At 61.4% G+C, this 18,331-nt stretch overlaps 1 protein-coding gene across 2 annotated transcripts in view; it reads left to right on the forward strand.

Annotated features, from left to right (window-relative positions):
• DNAH2 (dynein axonemal heavy chain 2) overlaps positions 1 to 18,331 on the forward strand; it is a 136,762-nt gene that overhangs the window by 39,201 nt on the left and 79,230 nt on the right. For both annotated transcript variants that reach the window (XM_030546262.1, XM_030546263.1), the window contains exons 17-26: positions 189 to 428; positions 2,214 to 2,402; positions 3,303 to 3,450; positions 3,987 to 4,179; positions 12,079 to 12,279; positions 13,497 to 13,653; positions 14,633 to 14,807; positions 15,640 to 15,803; positions 16,026 to 16,187; positions 16,597 to 16,700. In XM_030546262.1, coding sequence (XP_030402122.1) covers positions 189 to 428; positions 2,214 to 2,402; positions 3,303 to 3,450; positions 3,987 to 4,179; positions 12,079 to 12,279; positions 13,497 to 13,653; positions 14,633 to 14,807; positions 15,640 to 15,803; positions 16,026 to 16,187; positions 16,597 to 16,700 — 1,733 coding nt within the window. The remainder of the gene's footprint in view (positions 1 to 188; positions 429 to 2,213; positions 2,403 to 3,302; positions 3,451 to 3,986; positions 4,180 to 12,078; positions 12,280 to 13,496; positions 13,654 to 14,632; positions 14,808 to 15,639; positions 15,804 to 16,025; positions 16,188 to 16,596; positions 16,701 to 18,331) is intronic.

Here is an 18,331-nt window from a genome sequence, read left to right on the forward strand (position 1 = left end):
CTGCCTAGGCTTAGCTGGAGTGGGAGAAACTCAGAACATGGGTGGTAGGGAGCAGGGAAGCCAGCATGGCAGACGATACCCCCTTGGTGTAGCTGGTCAGGTTTCACCTCCCTTAAACCCTGGGACCCTAAGGTGCCTGATCGGCCTGCGCCCTGCCCTGAGCCCGCCTTGCTGCTGCTGGCCCTCAGGTGCAGACCATTGTCAACGAGTACAAGGCAGCCACCCTGACCATCGCTCGCAGTGCCCAGCAGATCAGCGAGGCGCTGCTGGTGCGGATCACCGGCAAGAGGGTCTACAACGACTTGGAGTTTGAGGAGGATCAGAAGGAGCACCGGGCCTGGGTGCAGCAGAAGCTGATGAGTATCCATGAGGAGGTCATCAACATCATGCGGCAAACCTATGAAGTCTTCAAACACGACAGCGCTGAGGTAAGGCCAGGCCCGGGCCAGGCAGCTCCCAGCAGGCAGTGCTCTGGGCGCGGGTCCCAGCATGCAGTGCTTCATTTTGATTCTGTCAGGAGATCTCTGTGTAAGGACCTGTGGCAGAGACCTTCTCCCTCTTCTCCAGTGGCTGTCCCTGCCCACCCACCTACCTACCTGACTCCCTCCAGCACCACTCCCTCCCCAGCAGCACTGAAGGGTAGGCCCAGGTTATAGAGATTATTCTGGGTTCTTCCTCTGAAGCGTCAAGAGCTCGACCACAGCCAGAGATGGGACACCGGACGGGGTGGGTTCAGAGAATCCTCTCTCTAGCTGCCTGGCCAGTGTGTCTAACTCACATGCTCAGTGTCCAACCAATCACCAGATTTGGGGTCAGGAAGGAATTTCCCCCTAGGTCAGATTGGCATGGACCATGGCGTTTTTAGCGTCCTCTGCAGGATGGGGCACGGATTGCCTGCTGAGATCATCTGGGCCTGCCTCACCTAGTCAGGTCCCTGTCATCACAGGGGCTTTGGACATGGCTGGCTCGTCGGTCTTGCCCGTTCTCTCCCTGTGTCACGGAATCCCCAGGCGATGCTCTGGCACTGCTCCATACGAAGCCAGGCAGGACTTGTGAAGTCTCCTCTGAGCAGATTGTCTCCAGGGCAAGAAGCTTCCACAGCTTCCATCTTCCTGGGTCTGACCTCGGGGCATCCAGCATCCCCTTCCACGCCATACGCTTCCTGCAGCGAGTCTGTCCAGGCGGGGTCCTGGGGAAGCCAGAAGGCCCTGCCCCCCAACTCCACAGTCAGACATGATTCTCAGCCAGCCAGTAAAACAGAAGGTTTATTAGCCGACAGGAACACAGTCCAGACCAGAGCTTATAGGTACAGGCAACAGGACCCCTTGGTCAGGTCCATCTTGGGGGGCCGGGAGTTTAGACCAGCCCTGGGGCTCCCTCCATTTCCCTAGCCAGCTCCAAACTGAAACTCTCCAGCCCCTTCTCTGCCTTTGTCTGTTTCCTGGGCCAGGAGGTCACCTGGTCTCTTTGTTCTCCAACACCTTCAGTTGGCACCTTGCAGGGGAGTGGCCCAGGCCATCAGGAGACAGGGCGTCGGCCATTCTCTGTGCAGACACCATCACGCTGGTCCTCTAGGGCTCTGCACCAATCACACCCCCTTATCCCACCACCCAGATACTTGAGAACTTCATAGGGGAAACCGAGGAACCCGCTCAGTATTCAGAGAAAACATTAAGAACGTCCCCGCTTCGTCACACCCTGTAGGACCCAACAGTTTAGTTTTACGAAGACTGAGGTACTTTTGTCCAACTCAGTATATAGGTGCTGGGTGAAATACAACAGGCTCTTACGGCTTAAATTCTATGGCCCTCAGTTTCTTTCTGCAGCAAGTTGTGGGCATAGGCCCCCCCCCAGGCATGGCATGAGGTGACATTAGATTAGGGAGGAGGAGGTTGAGTTGCCCCCAGCAAATCGTGCCAGCATCTAGCTGCTCCATTTTACCCTGCCCCAGTACCCTGGCATCTGGCACTACTTCCAACAACAGAGTAGGACATTCCCTGGTTGCTTCTACCCAAATGAGTGGCAGTGAAATAGTTCAGTCTCTCCAAGGTGGGCAGACCGAGGAGTTCCTTGGGTCACACGGCGAAGGTCACCTTCACAGCCAGAGCCAGCAGCCCAGTTCTGCAGCCCTGACTGTCTTTCACCCTGGCTGCCCCTCGCTCTGGTGGCCATATCTACGCTGCCTTTCTCAGCCGGCTTGTTTCTCCCCTCAGGTGCAGCAGTACTGGGTGGCCTACACCATCAAGATGAACAGAATGATGGAAGAGGCCTTCAGGCTCAACGTCAAATGGTCCCTACTGGAACTCTCCAAGGCCATCAATGGAGATGGCAAGACCACGCCTAACCCCCTGTTCAGGGTCAAGGTGATCCTTCAGGACAACTACCCGGCACCATCTGCACAGGTGAGCCCTTCCACTGCAGCCCTCCGACACCCAGCTGAGCCCCGCCCCAAGGTCCCTGCCAGGAATTAGCAGCATGGCGGGGGGCAGTTCAGTCCTGAATTAGTGTCCCCGCACAAGCGCCACTCGACCAAGGGCTGATGAGAGAGTGAAGATCCAATATTATGCATGCCATCAGGGTCAGAAATGGGCTGTCCGATTACCCTCTTGCTTTCCTTTCTCCCTCAATGGGCAGCTAATCCCACCTGCCCAGGACCCTGGGTACATCCACTGCCTGTGCTGTCACAGCTTCACTGCTGTTACCAGAGCTAGCTAGAGCAGTCGAAGCTGGCGCGGGTACGTCTACACGGGCTGCAGTCCTACCTCTCCACTGCAGTGTAGACAGACCCTAAGAGCCAGAGCAGCCGCAGAAGGGCCTCTGCTGCATGGGAGGTGGCCGAGGGACAAGGGAGTGTGGCCCAATCATCCCTGTGGCCTGGCCTAGCGCTTCCTGGCTGACGTTACAGCCCTTGGTGCCTTTGACCACCACGGTAGGATTGTCGAGTCTTGTGTTGGAGATCTGAGCCAGTGCCGCCCAGCCCCAGGAGTGAGAGACCCAGAGAGGTGGCTTGGGCCACCTCTGCCCTGGTCTTGCCCCAAGCAGAGCTGTCGGACTGCGGGTTTGGCCTGTAACCTTTAGCACTGCTCAAGCAGCGAGCTGCGGTGCGTGGGAGCGAGGTGGGGATGGGGGAGCAAGATGGAAATCACAACGATGGGATTTTCAGGTCCGGGATCTGCAGGGGCTTGTGCGGCCGTGGGATTGGAATAGATCCCCGGGGGTCGCCTTGGGTTTGCTGAGCCGCTGTTGCTTCTCTTCTGGGTTGGGGTCCTCTCTCCGCCAGACCTGCTGTTTTGTCTTTCCAGGTGGCGTTTTCCCCAACTCTGGCCCAGCTTGCGAATATGGTGAATGACATCAGCAGCCACCTCATCACCAGCATCTCTGTCTTCCGCCACCTGCCGGAGATCCTGACCAAACGCAGATTCTACCGCGATCCCATCTCAGTCCCCGTGGGTAAGGAGCCCTCCCCTGCACTCACATGCTGCCTGGGGGGGAGTCTGCAGCTGCCTTGCCGAACTGGCTTGTTCCCTTGTTCAGGCACTTCCCGGGTAGACCTGGGCTCCGAGACTCGCCACTGTGGGTTTGAAAAGCCAAGTAGCGATGCCCTCTGGGTTCAGCTCCCACCCTGTCCCTAGAGGAGACGATTCCCCAGCCGGACATTTCCCCTTCGCCCAGTTTCCTTGCCGCTAACACTTTATTTTGATTTATTTTCTCTCCGTGGCACAGGTTGAGTCTAGACAGACATTGCCTGAATATAGCCTCCATCTGTCACGGAACCAGTTCCTGCCTGCGCACACCCAATCCCCTAGGAGTCATTTCTGTGCCTCAGTTTCCTCCCCCTCTAACATAGGGACAGTATTTCCCAGAGGGCTGGTGAGGCTTGGCAGAACTGGCATGGAAGAGAAGCAAGGGGTTCTGATGGACTAGGACTGGCTGTTTGGGCATCGAACAGCTGGTCACTGTCCTGTTTGTCCTCCCTGCGCACTCAGAGCGTGATGAGGATATCAAGAAAATCCAGGCCCTGATCAGTGGGGGCATGCAAGCAAACGCCATGCACCTCCAGGCGTACCTGAAGACCTGGGACGTGTACCGGGAGATCTGGGAGGTCAACAAGGACTCCTTCATTAACCGCTACCGGCACCTCAACCCGCTCGTGTCTTCCTTCGATGCAGACACTGCTCGGTAAGGGAGGACCTGTGTCCGTGGATGCCCCTCGTTGACCAGACGGGTCTCTTGTACCAGTACCGATGAGGGCCCAGGCCCTTCAGATTCAGGGAAGTCCACCCTCCTGCCCTTCTGAAATGGACGTAGTTCCCAAGCTAAGCCGGGCCTGCCCTGGTCAATATTGAATGTGAGACCCCAAGGAAAATCAGAGTCCTGGTGAGCAGTGTGGGTGGGTCAGTAGGGGGCGCTCTCCCCACAGATGGCGCTGATCCCCGGGAGGTGCCAGGGAGCAGTGTGGGTGGGTCAGTAGGGGGCGCTCTCCCCACAGATGGCGCTGATCCCTGAGAGGTGCCAGGGAGCAGTGTGGGTGGGTCAGTAGGGGGCGCTCTCCCCACAGACCCCGCCGATCCCCGGGAGGTGCTGGGGAGCAGTGTGGGTGGGTCGGTAGGGGGCGCTCTCCCCCAGACAGTGCCGATCCCTGGGAGGGGCCGGAGAGCAGTGTGGGTGGGTCAGTAGGGGGCGCTCTCCCCACAGACCCCGCCGATCCCCGGGAGGTGCCGGGGAGCAGTGTGGGTGGGTCGGTAGGGGGCGCTCTCCCCACAGACCCCGCCGATCCCCGGGAGGTGCTGGGGAGCAGTGTGGGTGGGTCGGTAGGGGGCGCTCTCCCCCAGACAGTGCCGATCCCTGGGAGGGGCCGGGGAGCAGTGTGGGTGGGTCAGTAGGGGGCGCTCTCCCCACAGACAGTGCCGATCCCTGGGAGGGGCCGGGGAGCAGTGTGGGTGGGTCAGTAGGGGGCGCTCTCCCCACAGACCCCACCGATCCCCGGGAGGGGCTGGGGAGCAGTGTGAGTGGGTCGGTAGGGGGCGCTCTCCCAACAGACAGTGCCGAACCCTGGGAGGGGCCGGGGAGCAGTGTGGGTGGGTCAGTAGGGGGCGCTCTCCCCACAGACCCCGCCGATCCCTGGGAGGGGCTGGGGAGCAGTGTGGGTGGGTCAGTAGGGGGCGCTCTCCCCACAGACAGTGCCGATCCCTGGGAGGGGCTGGGGAGCAGTGTGGGTGGGTCAGTAGGGGGCGCTCTCCCCACAGACCCCGCCGATCCCTGGGAGGGGCTGGGGAGCAGTGTGGGTGGGTCAGTAGGGGGCGCTCTCCCCACAGACCCCGCCGATCCCCGGGAGGTGCCGGGGAGCAGTGTGGGTGGGTCGGTAGGGGGCGCTCTCCCCACAGACCCCGCCGATCCCCGGGAGGTGCTGGGGAGCAGTGTGGGTGGGTCGGTAGGGGGCGCTCTCCCCCAGACAGTGCCGATCCCTGGGAGGGGCCGGAGAGCAGTGTGGGTGGGTCAGTAGGGGGCGCTCTCCCCACAGACCCCGCCGATCCCCGGGAGGTGCCGGGGAGCAGTGTGGGTGGGTCGGTAGGGGGCGCTCTCCCCACAGACCCCGCCGATCCCCGGGAGGTGCTGGGGAGCAGTGTGGGTGGGTCGGTAGGGGGCGCTCTCCCCCAGACAGTGCCGATCCCTGGGAGGGGCCGGAGAGCAGTGTGGGTGGGTCAGTAGGGGGCGCTCTCCCCCAGACAGTGCCGATCCCTGGGAGGGGCCGGGGAGCAGTGTGGGTGGGTCAGTAGGGGGCGCTCTCCCCACAGACCCCACCGATCCCCGGGAGGGGCTGGGGAGCAGTGTGAGTGGGTCGGTAGGGGGCGCTCTCCCAACAGACAGTGCCGAACCCTGGGAGGGGCCGGGGAGCAGTGTGGGTGGGTCAGTAGGGGGCGCTCTCCCCACAGACCCCGCCGATCCCTGGGAGGGGCTGGGGAGCAGTGTGGGTGGGTCAGTAGGGGGCGCTCTCCCCACAGACAGTGCCGATCCCTGGGAGGGGCTGGGGAGCAGTGTGGGTGGGTCAGTAGGGGGCGCTCTCCCCACAGACCCCGCCGATCCCTGGGAGGGGCTGGGGAGCAGTGTGGGTGGGTCAGTAGGGGGCGCTCTCCCCACAGACAGTGCCGATCCCTGGGAGGGGCCGGGGAGCAGTGTGGGTGGGTCGGTAGGGGGTGCTCTCCCAACAGACAGTGCCGATCCCTGGGAGGGGCCGGGGAGCAGTGTGGGTGGGTCAGTAGGGGGCGCTCTCCCCACAGACCCCGCCGATCCCTGGGAGGGGCTGGGGAGCAGTGTGGGTGGGTCAGTAGGGGGCGCTCTCCCAACAGACAGTGCCGATCCCTGGGAGGGGCTGGGGAGCAGTGTGGGTGGGTCAGTAGGGGGCGCTCTCCCCACAGACCCCGCCGATCCCTGGGAGGGGCTGGGGAGCAGTGTGGGTGGGTCAGTAGGGGGCGCTCTCCCCACAGACAGTGCCGATCCCTGGGAGGGGCCGGGGAGCAGTGTGGGTGGGTCGGTAGGGGGCGCTCTCCCAACAGACAGTGCCGATCCCTGGGAGGGGCCGGGGAGCAGTGTGGGTGGGTCAGTAGGGGGCGCTCTCCCCACAGACCCCGCCGATCCCTGGGAGGGGCTGGGGAGCAGTGTGGGTGGGTCAGTAGGGGGCGCTCTCCCAACAGACAGTGCCGATCCCTGGGAGGGGCTGGGGAGCAGTGTGGGTGGGTCAGTAGGGGGCGCTCTCCCCACAGACCCCGCCGATCCCCGGGAAGGGCTGTGGAGCAGTGTGGGTGGGTCAGTAGGGGGCGCTCTCCCAACAGACAGTGCCAATCCCTGGGAGGGGCTGGGGAGCAGTGTGGGTGGGTCAGTAGGGGGCGCTCTCCCCACAGACAGTGCCGATCCCTGGGAGGGGCCGGGGAGCAGTGTGGGTGGGTCAGTAGGGGGCGCTCTCCCCACAGACCCCGCCGATCCCTGGGAGGGGCTGGGGAGCAGTGTGGGTGGGTCAGTAGGGGGCGCTCTCCCCACAGACCCCGCCGATCCCTGGGAGGGGCTGTGGAGCAGTGTGGGTGGGTCAGTAGGGGGCGCTCTCCCCACAGACAGTGCCGATCCCTGGGAGGGGCCGGGGAGTAGTGTGGGTGGGTCAGTAGGGGGCGCTCTCCCCACAGACCCCACCGATCCCTGGGAGGGGCTGTGGAGCAGTGTGGGTGGGTCAGTAGGGGGCGCTCTCCCCACAGACCCCACCGATCCCTGGGAGGGGCCGGGGAGCAGTGTGGGTGGGTCGGTAGGGGGCGCTCTCCCAACAGACAGTGCCGATCCCTGGGAGGGGCCGGAGAGCAGTGTGGGTGGGTCAGTAGGGGGCGCTCTCCCCACAGACCCCACCGATCCCTGGGAGGGGCCGGGGAGCAGTGTGGGTGGGTCGGTAGGGGGCGCTCTCCCAACAGACAGTGCCGATCCCTGGGAGGTGCTGGGGAGCAGTGTGGGTGGGTCAGTAGGGGGCGCTCTCCCCACAGACCCCGCCGATCCCTGGGAGGGGCTGGGGAGCAGTGTGGGTGGGTCAGTAGGGGGCGCTCTCCCAACAGACAGTGCCGATCCCTGGGAGGGGCCGGAGAGCAGTGTGGGTGGGTCAGTAGGGGGCGCTCTCCCCACAGACCCCGCCGATCCCTGGGAGGGGCTGTGGAGCAGTGTGGGTGGGTCAGTAGGGGGCGCTCTCCCAACAGACAGTGCCGATCCCTGGGAGGGGCCGGAGAGCAGTGTGGGTGGGTCAGTAGGGGGCGCTCTCCCCACAGACCCCGCCGATCCCTGGGAGGGGCTGTGGAGCAGTGTGGGTGGGTCAGTAGGGGGCGCTCTCCCAACAGACAGTGCCGATCCCTGGGAGGGGCCGGAGAGCAGTGTGGGTGGGTCAGTAGGGGGCGCTCTCCCCACAGACCCCGCCGATCCCTGGGAGGGGCCGGAGAGCAGTGTGGGTGGGTCAGTAGGGGGCGCTCTCCCAACAGACAGCGCTGATCCCTGGGAGGGGCCGGAGAGCAGTGTGGGTGGGTCAGTAGGGGGCGCTCTCCCAACAGACAGCGCTGATCCCTGGGAGGGGCTGTGGAGCAGTGTGGGTGGGTCAGTAGGGGGCGCTCTCCCCACAGACCCCGCCGATCCCTGGGAGGGGCTGTGGAGCAGTGTGGGTGGGTCAGTAGGGGGCGCTCTCCCCACAGACCCCACCGATCCCTGGGAGGGGCTGTGGAGCAGTGTGGGTGGGTCAGTAGGGGGCGCTCTCCCCACAGACCCCGCCGATCCCTGGGAGGGGCTGTGGAGCAGTGTGGGTGGGTCGGTAGGGGGCGCTCTCCCCACAGACCCCGCCGATCCCTGGGAGGGGCTGGGGAGCAGTGTGGGTGGGTCAGTAGGGGGCGCTCTCCCCACAGACAGTGCCGATCCCTGGGAGGGACTGGGGAGCAGTGTGGGTGGATCAGTAGGGGGCGCTCTCCCCACAGACAGTGCCGATCCCCAGGAGGTGCCAGGGGTGCAGTGTTGCAGGGAGCAGTGTGGCCCTTCCCCCTACAAATCTGCACTGCCCCCAATCCCCCCGCCCCAGTGCTAGGGCCACGTGGTGCGGGAGGTGCGATCTCAGCTCAGCTCTAAAGCTAAAGCTCTGATGGCTCGTGGCCATTACAGATTTCCTGGTCCCGTTCCCAGGAGTGTGCGTATGAACCTCAGTGTGCTGGCCGGATCCCAGCTCCAGCGGCTCTAGTCTGCCTCACTAAATCACTCCTGCTGTTTCAACCGCCGCGGTGTTGCCTGTGCTTCCTGTTGGGAAGTGCTGCGGCCCACCACGGTGTGTGCCGGTGCAGCGGGGCCGGGCCCCCCTGGAGGTGGCTCGCTTTCCGCGTGGCGTGGAGAGGAAGCAGCAGGAGCAGCTGAATTCTGAAGAAAGCAAAATTCTGTTTACATGCAAATGTCGCAAGCAATTTTTTTTTTTTTTGGTTAAGAGTCAGAGAAACACAGACAATCAGCTCCTTTTTATAGCTTCCCTGCAGGCGGCGCGTTGAGGGCTCTGTTAGCGACAAGTGGCTGGCTTAGAAGCCTTTCTTCTCTGGCGCATAGAGCACCGGCTTGGCACTCACCAGACCCGGATAGTAGCCTTCTGGGGGCCCTTAGGCAAGGCCGGGCACCTCTCTGCCTCGGTTTCCCCATCTGGAAAATGGGGCTAAAGGAAAAGCGCTAATGGTATGAGGGTGAGATCAGGCCCTTCCGCAGTTCTGGTTGGCTTTCCTCAGTCTCCAAAGGAAGGTAACAAACGACAAGCAATGGAATTGTGCTGTAAGCAGGTCAGGAGGGAGCCGTGCTGGAGCCGGGCCCTGGAGTCGGTTGTTATTACAGTGCAACCACTCCCTAAATTCATTGCAGTTTTGCCTGTGGAATACTTTAGTTTACAAGGCCACTTATGGGCTTTCTACCCTCCACTTCCTCAAATGCGTTTCAACGGCGCGGAGAAAAACTCCCCATTAAAGCCCTGAAAGTCTTTTGAGGGCCGTTCATAGCAGCACCAGGAAGAGCGATTCCACAGCGTGAGCCGAGCCTCCCGCCTCACCGTGGCCCAGTTGTGAGCCAGAAGGTGGAACAAAGCCCCAGAACGAAGCACACTTGAAAACCAGCTGCTCAAAGGAGGGATGCAGGATTCGTTTCGTCAGCACAAGCAGCATTTTCCCGGCTCGGGTGCTGTGCTGACTCAGCGTTTGACACGCACAGTTTTCAGGCTGGAGGTAAATTTGGATCCGTAACTAGAGAGAGGTGGGAGGGACGCTGCCTCCCCATCCATCTCTGCCTGTTCTCCAGAGCCGGATGCCCCTCTCTGCCTCTGCCCCTAGTCTGTCTCTTCTGGGGCCGTTTTTGGTTTCCTTGTTTAATAAAGTTCGGCCTCGTGTTTCCAGTGACCTGGAGACAGGGAATTAATTAATGGAATAGTCGGGAAGATTTAATAAGATCCCTCAGGGCTGGAACTGTCCTCCACCTGCTGGCCTCGCTTGGCTGAGTCAGGAGCAAAGACATCAAAACACGTTTCAATTAACAAATCGTTTGGAGGGAGCGAATTTCTCCTTCCGAACAGCAGCTGCTTCTGTTGCATGACCATGAAACACTCCCTGCTCCTTTATGAAATGCTCCTTTTGCCCGAGGCAACTTCAGAATCCCACACTGAGTCCCAGGGGGCCGCTCTTGGTTGCATTTGGGCTTTCTCCAGGCAAATGTTCTCTCTCCCATATCCGGATGCTGGCTGAGGTTATAATCCGCTCATCGCACATCGAGGCTAAAATCTAATCTAGTTGGTAACTATAGTGGTCATAGGGTGACCAGACAGCAAGTGTGAAAAACTAGGACAGGGGTTGGGGGGTACGGTCCCTATAAAATCGGGACATCTGGTCTCCCTAAGTGGTCACTTCGGATCAGGGCATCAACTGATCCCTGCAGGAGTCCGGCCGGGTTGGGATGGCATTGCACAGTTGGTCAGATGCATTCTGGGTTGTCGCCTTCCCCGGGAATCGTCAGGTTGCTAGGACACCAGACTGACATGAGGGCTTGGAAGCAGGAAGTGCTGCCATCTAGGCATATTGACCAACGTTTTTCAGAGGCATTTCGAGGAGATCTGTGATGGTGGCCAGGCCAAATTTGAATGAAAGGGCTTGTGACCCGGACAGGGCCACAGCTCCGCTTGGGTTTGGCCAGGCCACCGTCGGGTGCCCGCTCCGTGGCCGAGGCTGGTGCACACGTGTGGCTGACGCAGGCGGTCCTGGCTAAGGTAGCTGAATTTTGGAATTTGGCGTCGATGGATGCCGTTTCACGCGGGAGACGACATTCATTCAGGAGGCGGGAGGATTTTGGTTGTAAACAGGAGGCCCCTTGGCATTTCAGGAGACTGGGACACCTTGCAGCTGGGCGTGGAGCTGTGCTGGTGAAACCCCCACGTGGCGGCCGTAAACCTCACTCTGCCCCCCTCCCCCCCGTGCCCTGGCCCCATCCTGCTCATGGAGCTACCAATGCTATTGATTTCTCTGTAAGCCCAGGTGGTCTTTAATGAGCGTGAGGGTGCACGGCCTCTGTATCATGGGCAGGCATTTGGGGTAGGGGGGCGTTCTGACTGAAAACGAACTCAGCTACTGGGTTAACTACACTGCTGCCTGTGGCACAGCGCCCCCTAGTGCCATGCTGGGGCACTGACTGTGAGGGAACAGCGCCCCCTAGGGGCCCGTTCAACCTGTGTCCTCCAGCACAGCGCCCCCTAGTGCCATACTGGGGCACTGGCCTCAGCACTGACTGTGAGGGAACAGCACTCCCTAGGGGCCTGTTCAACCTGCGTCCTCCAGCACAGCGCCCCCTAGTGCCATACTGGGGCACTGGCCTCAGCACTGACTGTGAGGGAACAGCATCCCTAGGGGCCCGTTCAACCTGCTTCCTCCAGCACAGCGCCCCCTAGTGCCATGCTGGGGCACTGGCCTCAGCGCTGCCTCTGAGGGAACAGCGCCCCCTAGGGGCCCGTTCAACCTGCGTCCTCCAGCACAGCGCCCCCTAGTGCCATGCTGGGGCACTGGCCTCAGCACTGACTGTGAGTGAACAGCACCCCCTAGGGGCCCGTTCAACCTGCTCCCTCCAGCACAGCGCCCCCTAGTGCCGTGCTGGGGCACTGGCCTCAGCACTGCCTCTCAGGGAACAGCGCCCCCTAGGGGCCCATTCAGCCTGCTCCCTCCAGCACAGCGCCCCCTAGTGCCGTGCTGGGGCACTGGCCTCAGCACTGCCTCTCAGGGAACAGCGCCCCCTAGGGGCCCATTCAACCTGCTCCCTCCAGCACAGCGCCCCCTAGTGCCGTGCTGGTTTTCCACAAGGCCCCTGTAGCTCAGGTGAGAAGGATCTGATGCTCTCTGTGTGAGTTCCAGTGTCTCCAGCGAAGGAACTAATCCCACCGAGTCACCTCCATGCAGAGAGTCCCCCCGGGCTTCCCCTCCCTTGCCACGTGGAGCTGTGCGCCGGAGAGCTCGGCCCTCCCGCTCTGCACTGAGCAGCTGGCGAAGGGGGGTCTGTGTATGTGCACGGCAGGTACATGGAGGTGGCCAACAACGTGCAGAAGGAGGAGACGGTGCTGAACATCCAGTTTGTGTTGCTCGACTGCTCCCACCTCAAGTTCTCCGTGGTCCAGCACTGCAACGAGTGGCAGAACAAGCTCACCAACCTGCTGAACGAGATGGCCAGTACCCGGCTGCGGGAGCTGTACGCCTACCTCCAGGAGAACGCCGAGAAGTGAGGCCCCTTCCTGCCCCATTACCTGCACCCCACACCGCTGCTGGTTGGGGCAGAGACAGCCCAGGCCCTTCTCCCTGGGCAGGCTCCTCTCTGGCCTTCCCTTCTCCCCACCAATGCGAGTTGTCTTGTTACAAACTGGCCCAGTTACCCACTGTACCGTCACCATCTCTGGGTCCCACGGGATTCCTTGCCAGCTGGGTCTGGGTAGAGTCTAGTCACTCTTTCTAGCTCTGGGATTCGGGGGCCCTGCCTGACGCTCCTCCCTGGGATATGGCATGCCCTTGTCCAGGCAAGCCCTCCAGTCCTGCAGAGCCCCCTCTCGGCGGCCCTCTGGGCTTCTAGCTTAACCCCTTCAGAGGCTACGTCTACACTACAGGATAAATTCGAATTAGCTTAAACCGATTTTATAAAACAGATATAAAGTCGATTGTGCCCGTCCACACTAGGCACATTAATTCGGTGGTGTGCGTCCATGGTCCGAGGCTAGCGTCGATTTCTGGAGCGGTGCACTATGGGTAGCTACTGTAAAATAATGAGGCCAATAACGTCGATTTGCGTCCACACTAACCCTAATCCGATATAGTAATATCGATTTTAGCGTTACTCCTCTCGTTTTGTAGGAGTACAGAAATCGATTTAAAGAGCCCTTTAAATCGATATAAAGAGCAGTGTAGTGTGGATGGGTGCAGCGTTAAATCGATTTAACGCTGTTAAAATCGGTTTAACAGCGTAGTGTAGACCAGGCCAGAGAGAAACCTGGCAGGAAAGTGAGGGACCCAGGCTCAGCACAGGAACTTCTTATCCACAGGGATTTTACTCTTCAAGCACTTGGGAGGAATGGAAAATAGCAAAATCCCCGAGACATCCCCTCTCCGGGCCTGCTCTCGCCCCTTCTGTGGTTCTGAGGTTCGGCAGCTTACGGGTGGAGTGCTCAGCGGGCCCCTTGCTATGAAATAGGGCCCCCGCCTTAGCTCGGACCGGAGCCCTTGCTGGCGCCCATGGAGAGGGCCAGCCTTCTGTAGGGTTAGGCCATGGCTTCAGCGGCTCGCAGCGTCAGTCCTGCCACGGGGCGTCAAACGCCTTTCCCCCAGCAGAGCAGCTGTGGGGAGCGCGGCACGCCCGGCTTCCCCAGGGCAAGTCCACAGGACTGCGCGGGCACAAGAGATTTGATCCAGGCCTGGCTCACTCCGGCTCTTCCCCGCTCTGGCTCACAGAGTCAGCCGGCCTCCGCAGACGCTGGAGGAACTGGGCCAAAGCCTGCAGCTCCTGGACACCCTGCAGCACGAGCTGCCGAAGCTAGAGGGGCAGATCCCGCCCATCCACGAGCAGTTTGCCATCCTGGAGAAATACGAAGTGGCCGTGGACGAGGGGGTGAGTATGGACGCAGACCCTGAGTGGCCCCTGCCACGCTGGCCCAGACCCCAAAGGGATTTAGGTGGCTCTGCACTGCCCCCGTCCTGCCCTGAGCGCTAGCTCCGCAGCTCCCATTGGCTGGCAACTGCAGCCAATAGGAGCTGTAGGTGGAGACAGTGCCCCCAGCCACCTGGTGGGCCGCCGCCGCCTAGGAGCAGCTGGGACAAGTCACTGCTTGCGGGGAGCTGCCCGAGGAGAGCGCCCCCTGGATTTGTCACCCTGAAACTCCTCCCACACCCAAACTCCTGTCCCAAGCCCCCTCCCGCACCCAAACTCCCTCCCAGAGCCTGTGACCTGCACCCCCCCGTGCCCCTACCCTGAGCCCCCTCCTGCACCCAAACTCCTGTCCCAAGCCCCCTCCCGCACCCAAACTCCTTCCCAGAGCCTGTGACCTGAACTCCCCCTGTTCTCCTACCCTGAGCTCCTTCCCGCACCCAAACTCCCTCCCAGAGCTTGTGACCTGCACCCCCTCCTGTGCCCCTACCCTGAGCTCCCTCCTGCACCCAAACTCCCTCCCAGAGCCTGTGACCTGCACCCCTTCCTGAACCCCTACCCTGAGCTCCCTCCCGCACCCAAACTCCTTCCCAGAGCCTGTGACCTGCACCCCCTCCTGTGCCCCTACCCTGAGCTCCCTCCTGCACCCAAACTCCCTCCCAGAGCCCACGCCCCACAACCAAACTCCCTCTCACTTAATTAACCGGAATAATACGCTGGATAAAAAAGCTTTTACTGTAACTGGCAGAGATTTCGATGAATGACCCAAGTCCTGCCCAGCCCCAGGGAAATGGACGAGATCCTCGTGCCGTGGGGATGGAGGAGGTTCCTATTTATCCCAGCCACGTTTCTGGAACCCGCCGTGCCCAGCGTTCTCCTCGGAGCCGCGGTAATCTTGGTGGGAGAACACGTCTTTCATCTTTCTCCCTCGCCCTTGTCCCAGGTGCTGCAGACGCTGGGAGCGCTCAACTCAGAGTGGCTGTCCTTCCAGCAGTGCATTCTGGAGAGCGATGTCATGCTAAAGAAACACAAGGAGAAGTTCAAGACGGGCCTGATCCATTCTGCGGACTACTTGAAGAGAAAGGCCCAGGTCCTGCTGCAGGATTTTGGCACCAAAGGTGAGTGGTGGTGCCACGCACAGAACAGAGGCCTCAGTGAACTCAAAAATGACTCCTGCTAGAAACACCATATTTGGCTTGTTGTCTGGATCTCAGTGCGACCTAAAGAACAAGCCAGGTTTGAAGAAACTGGTTCAGTAGATTGAGCTATTCGCAGTTAGTGAGTTTGAATCTCGTGTCCCTCCCTACTAGTAAATCCTTTAATTTTTCTAGTCCTCTGGTAAATCACTGTCCTGTACCTCCTCACCCTCCCTCACCGAGCAGCCCTTCAGGAAACTGAGCACTGCTGAGCTTTCACCGTGCCCTGTAGGCTTGGGAATAAAATCCAGGAGTCCTGACTCCCAGCCCCCCAGCTCTAACCAGCTGACCCCACTCCCCTCCCAGAGCCAGGGCTGGAACCCAGGAGTCCTGGCTCCCAGCCTCCCAGCTGTAACCACCTGACCCCACTCCCCTCCCAGAGCCGGGGAGAGAACCCAGGAGTCCTGGCTCCCAGCCCCCCTGCTCTAACCACCAGCCCCCACTCCCCTCCCAGAGCTGGGGAGAGAACCCAGGAGTCCTGGCTCCCAGCCCCCCTGCTCTAGCCACCAGCCCCCACTCCCCTCCCAGAGCTGGGAGAGAACCCAGGATTCCTGGCTCCCAGCCCCCCCTGCTCTGACCCACCAGCCCCCACTCCCCTCCCAGCACTGGGGAGAGAACCCAGGAGTCCTGGCTTCCATGCTGTAATCGCGTCCTCGTTCAGCCTCCCTTGACCTCTCCAAGCGCGGGAAAGGGTCCCTGGCGATGGCCCAGCCGTCCGGCGTGAGCAGAGGCTGCTAAGCTCCTTGTTGCGCAGGTCCATTCACCTGTGCTGTGAGCTGCGAGGCGGCCCTGGAGCAGATCGCGGCGATGCGGCAGCTGCTGGCCACCATGAAGGATGAGGAGAGCACCCTGCGCTCCAGCCTGGGCATCTTCAAAATCGAACAGCCGGCTTCCAAAGACCTGCAGAAGCTCGAGAAGGTGGGAACCTCCCAGGCCTGGGCTCCCCTCTCCTGGGGGGCAGTGAGAGGCTCAGTCCGGGGGTAGGTTGGAGGGATCATGCATGCGTTGCTGCTGCCTGCGAGCAAATCCACATCCAGCCCCGCGGGTCGGCGCCCGGTGGGGTGTAGCCAGCTGGACTGGCAGGAAAGTGGGCCCGGGTGTCTCTCCAGCTGTGGCTCAGCTCTGTGCGGTGCCCTGCAGGAGCTGGACTACCTGCAGCGGGTGTGGGAGCTCACCAAGGAGTGGGAAGAGCACTGGAACGAGTGGAAGACAGGAAGCTTCAAGACCCTGCAAACGGAGGTGATGGAGACCACGGCTTACGGGCTCTTCCGGAAACTCAACAAGCTGAGCCGGGAGCTCAAGGTAAGAGAGAGGCTCCCCTGGCCCGGCACTGCCGGCCAGTCCCCTTGTGGCGTACGGGAAGGGCTCTTCGGAGGGCGCCGGCTGGGGAACTGGGGCACTGGGGGGCAGCAGAGAAGGGAGCTTTTCCTAGTGCTCTGCCCCTCTGGAGGTCATTGGAGGGGCACTGTGGGATTGTGCTGGGAGGCCCAATCGGGCCGGTGCAGCTGCAGCGCCCTCACTTCCTGTCCTCATTAGACGTGGTGCAGAGGCTCTCCCAGAGCAGCCCACTGGGGATGTCATCTCTTGTGCGTGACGTTCTGGGGGTGGGTGTGATGCACATGAAAGGCGTGCCAAGGGGCCGCCCAAACGAGTATTCCCCCATCCATGCCGAACCCCCCCAGACCTGGCCTTGCTTCCTTTCCAACCAAAGGATCGGAACTGGGAAATTATCGAGACTTCCAAGGTGAAGGTGGAGCAGTTTAAGAGGACGATGCCCCTGATCTCAGACCTCAGGAACCCGGCCTTGCGGGAGAGGTAGGTACGGCTCGTCCGAGGGCACCGTCAGCACACGCCTTGCTGGCCCTCTGGAGAGTGGCTGAAAGCTGCTCCTCCGGGGAGGAATATTCGGGATCCTGTGCCCCTGGGTCTGTCTGTGGTGGGGCAGGATCGTCCCCTGCCTGAGTAGCTCCTGTTGTCTGAGGGGCTCGCGCGCCTAAGCCTGCCTTTGAGAAAGAAGTTTCCCAAGTCCTCTGTGGCCTGGGTAAATTCGCTGTTCCCCTGAGGCCCAGAGACGAGAAGGGATGTGCCCAGGGTCACAGAGACTGAGTGGTAGGACTGGGGAGTCCTGAGAGCACTGCCCCCCCCGACTACACTCCCCTGCTCCAATAGGAAAGAGAACCCAGGAGTCCTGACCTGCTGCTTTAACCACCAGACCCCACTCCTCTCCCAGAGGTGGGGAATAGAACCCCAGAGTCCTGGCTCCCAGCCCCCCCTGCTCTCACCCACCAGCCTCCACTCTCCTCACAGAGCCGGGGGGAGAGAACCCAGGAGTCCTGGCTCCCTTCCCCCCCTGCTCTAACCCACCAGCCCCCACTCACTTCCCAGAGCGGGGGGGAGAGAACTCAGGAGTCCTGGCTCCCTTCCCCCCCTGCTCTAACCATCAGAACCCACTCCCCTCCCAAAGGTGGGGAGAGAACCCAGGAGTCCTGGCTCCCAGCCCCCCTGCTCTAACCCACCAGTCCCCACTCCCCTCCCAGAGCCGGGGAGAGAATCCAGGAGTCCTGGCTCCCTTCCCCCCTGCTCTAACCCACCAGCCCCCACTCCCCTCCCAGAGCCGGGGGGAGAACCCAGGAGTCCTGGCTCCCAGCCCCCCCCTGCTCTAACCCACCAGCCCCCACTCCCCTCCCAGAGCCGGGGGGATAGAACTCAGGAGTCGTGGCTCCCTTCCCCCCCCCAACCAGTAGCCCCCACTCCCCTCCCAGAGTGGGATTAGAACTAGATTGCGAATGGCTGTGCCTGGTGTCCTAGCTGTGTGCTTGGCTCTGGGTGCTGGGCGGCTCAGAGATGAAGTCTGTTCCCTTGGAGGACTCAGCCTGCACAGCTGGTTTGTAACCACGTGGTTCTTGCACTTCCTTGGGGAGTTAAACGCAAAGGGGCTCGACTCTGACCTCATTCGTCAGCCTCACACGAACATACGCTCGTTAGCGAGCTGGCGGGGGAGAATTCCTCTCCTACCTACCACCGGTCATTCACTGCCCAACACGCCTGCACCCAGTGGAGGTGTGTGGATGTGGGGCGGTGGGAAAGAGGCCGCAATTGGTTGGGAAGGAGGAAAAGCTTTTTTTTTCCAGTGTCCTGCCGTGCAGCGCCCTTCAAACAAGCCCACACATGAGCGCTGGTTAATAACCCATTGGCCACTGAGCCTGGAGCATCGCCTTCAGCCCAGCCCTCGGAGCGGTGCTCCAAACAGCCCTTGGCCACCTGCAGGCAGTGCAGCCCACTGCGTTCTCTTTTGGTCCACAGAGATAGCCCCGTCCCTCCCAGCCAGGTCTGTCGCTCTGCTTGGACTTTCCTCTCACCGCCTTTATCCGTGTGCTGCTGAAGTACCTAGAAACGTATGCAGCCTCCCTAGAGCCGTTTAGTGGGGGTCTTGCCCCTCTGTCGCC

Source organism: Gopherus evgoodei, unplaced genomic scaffold, assembly GCF_007399415.2.
Source record: "Gopherus evgoodei ecotype Sinaloan lineage unplaced genomic scaffold, rGopEvg1_v1.p scaffold_43_arrow_ctg1, whole genome shotgun sequence".
Taxonomy (NCBI): domain Eukaryota; kingdom Metazoa; phylum Chordata; order Testudines; family Testudinidae; genus Gopherus; species Gopherus evgoodei.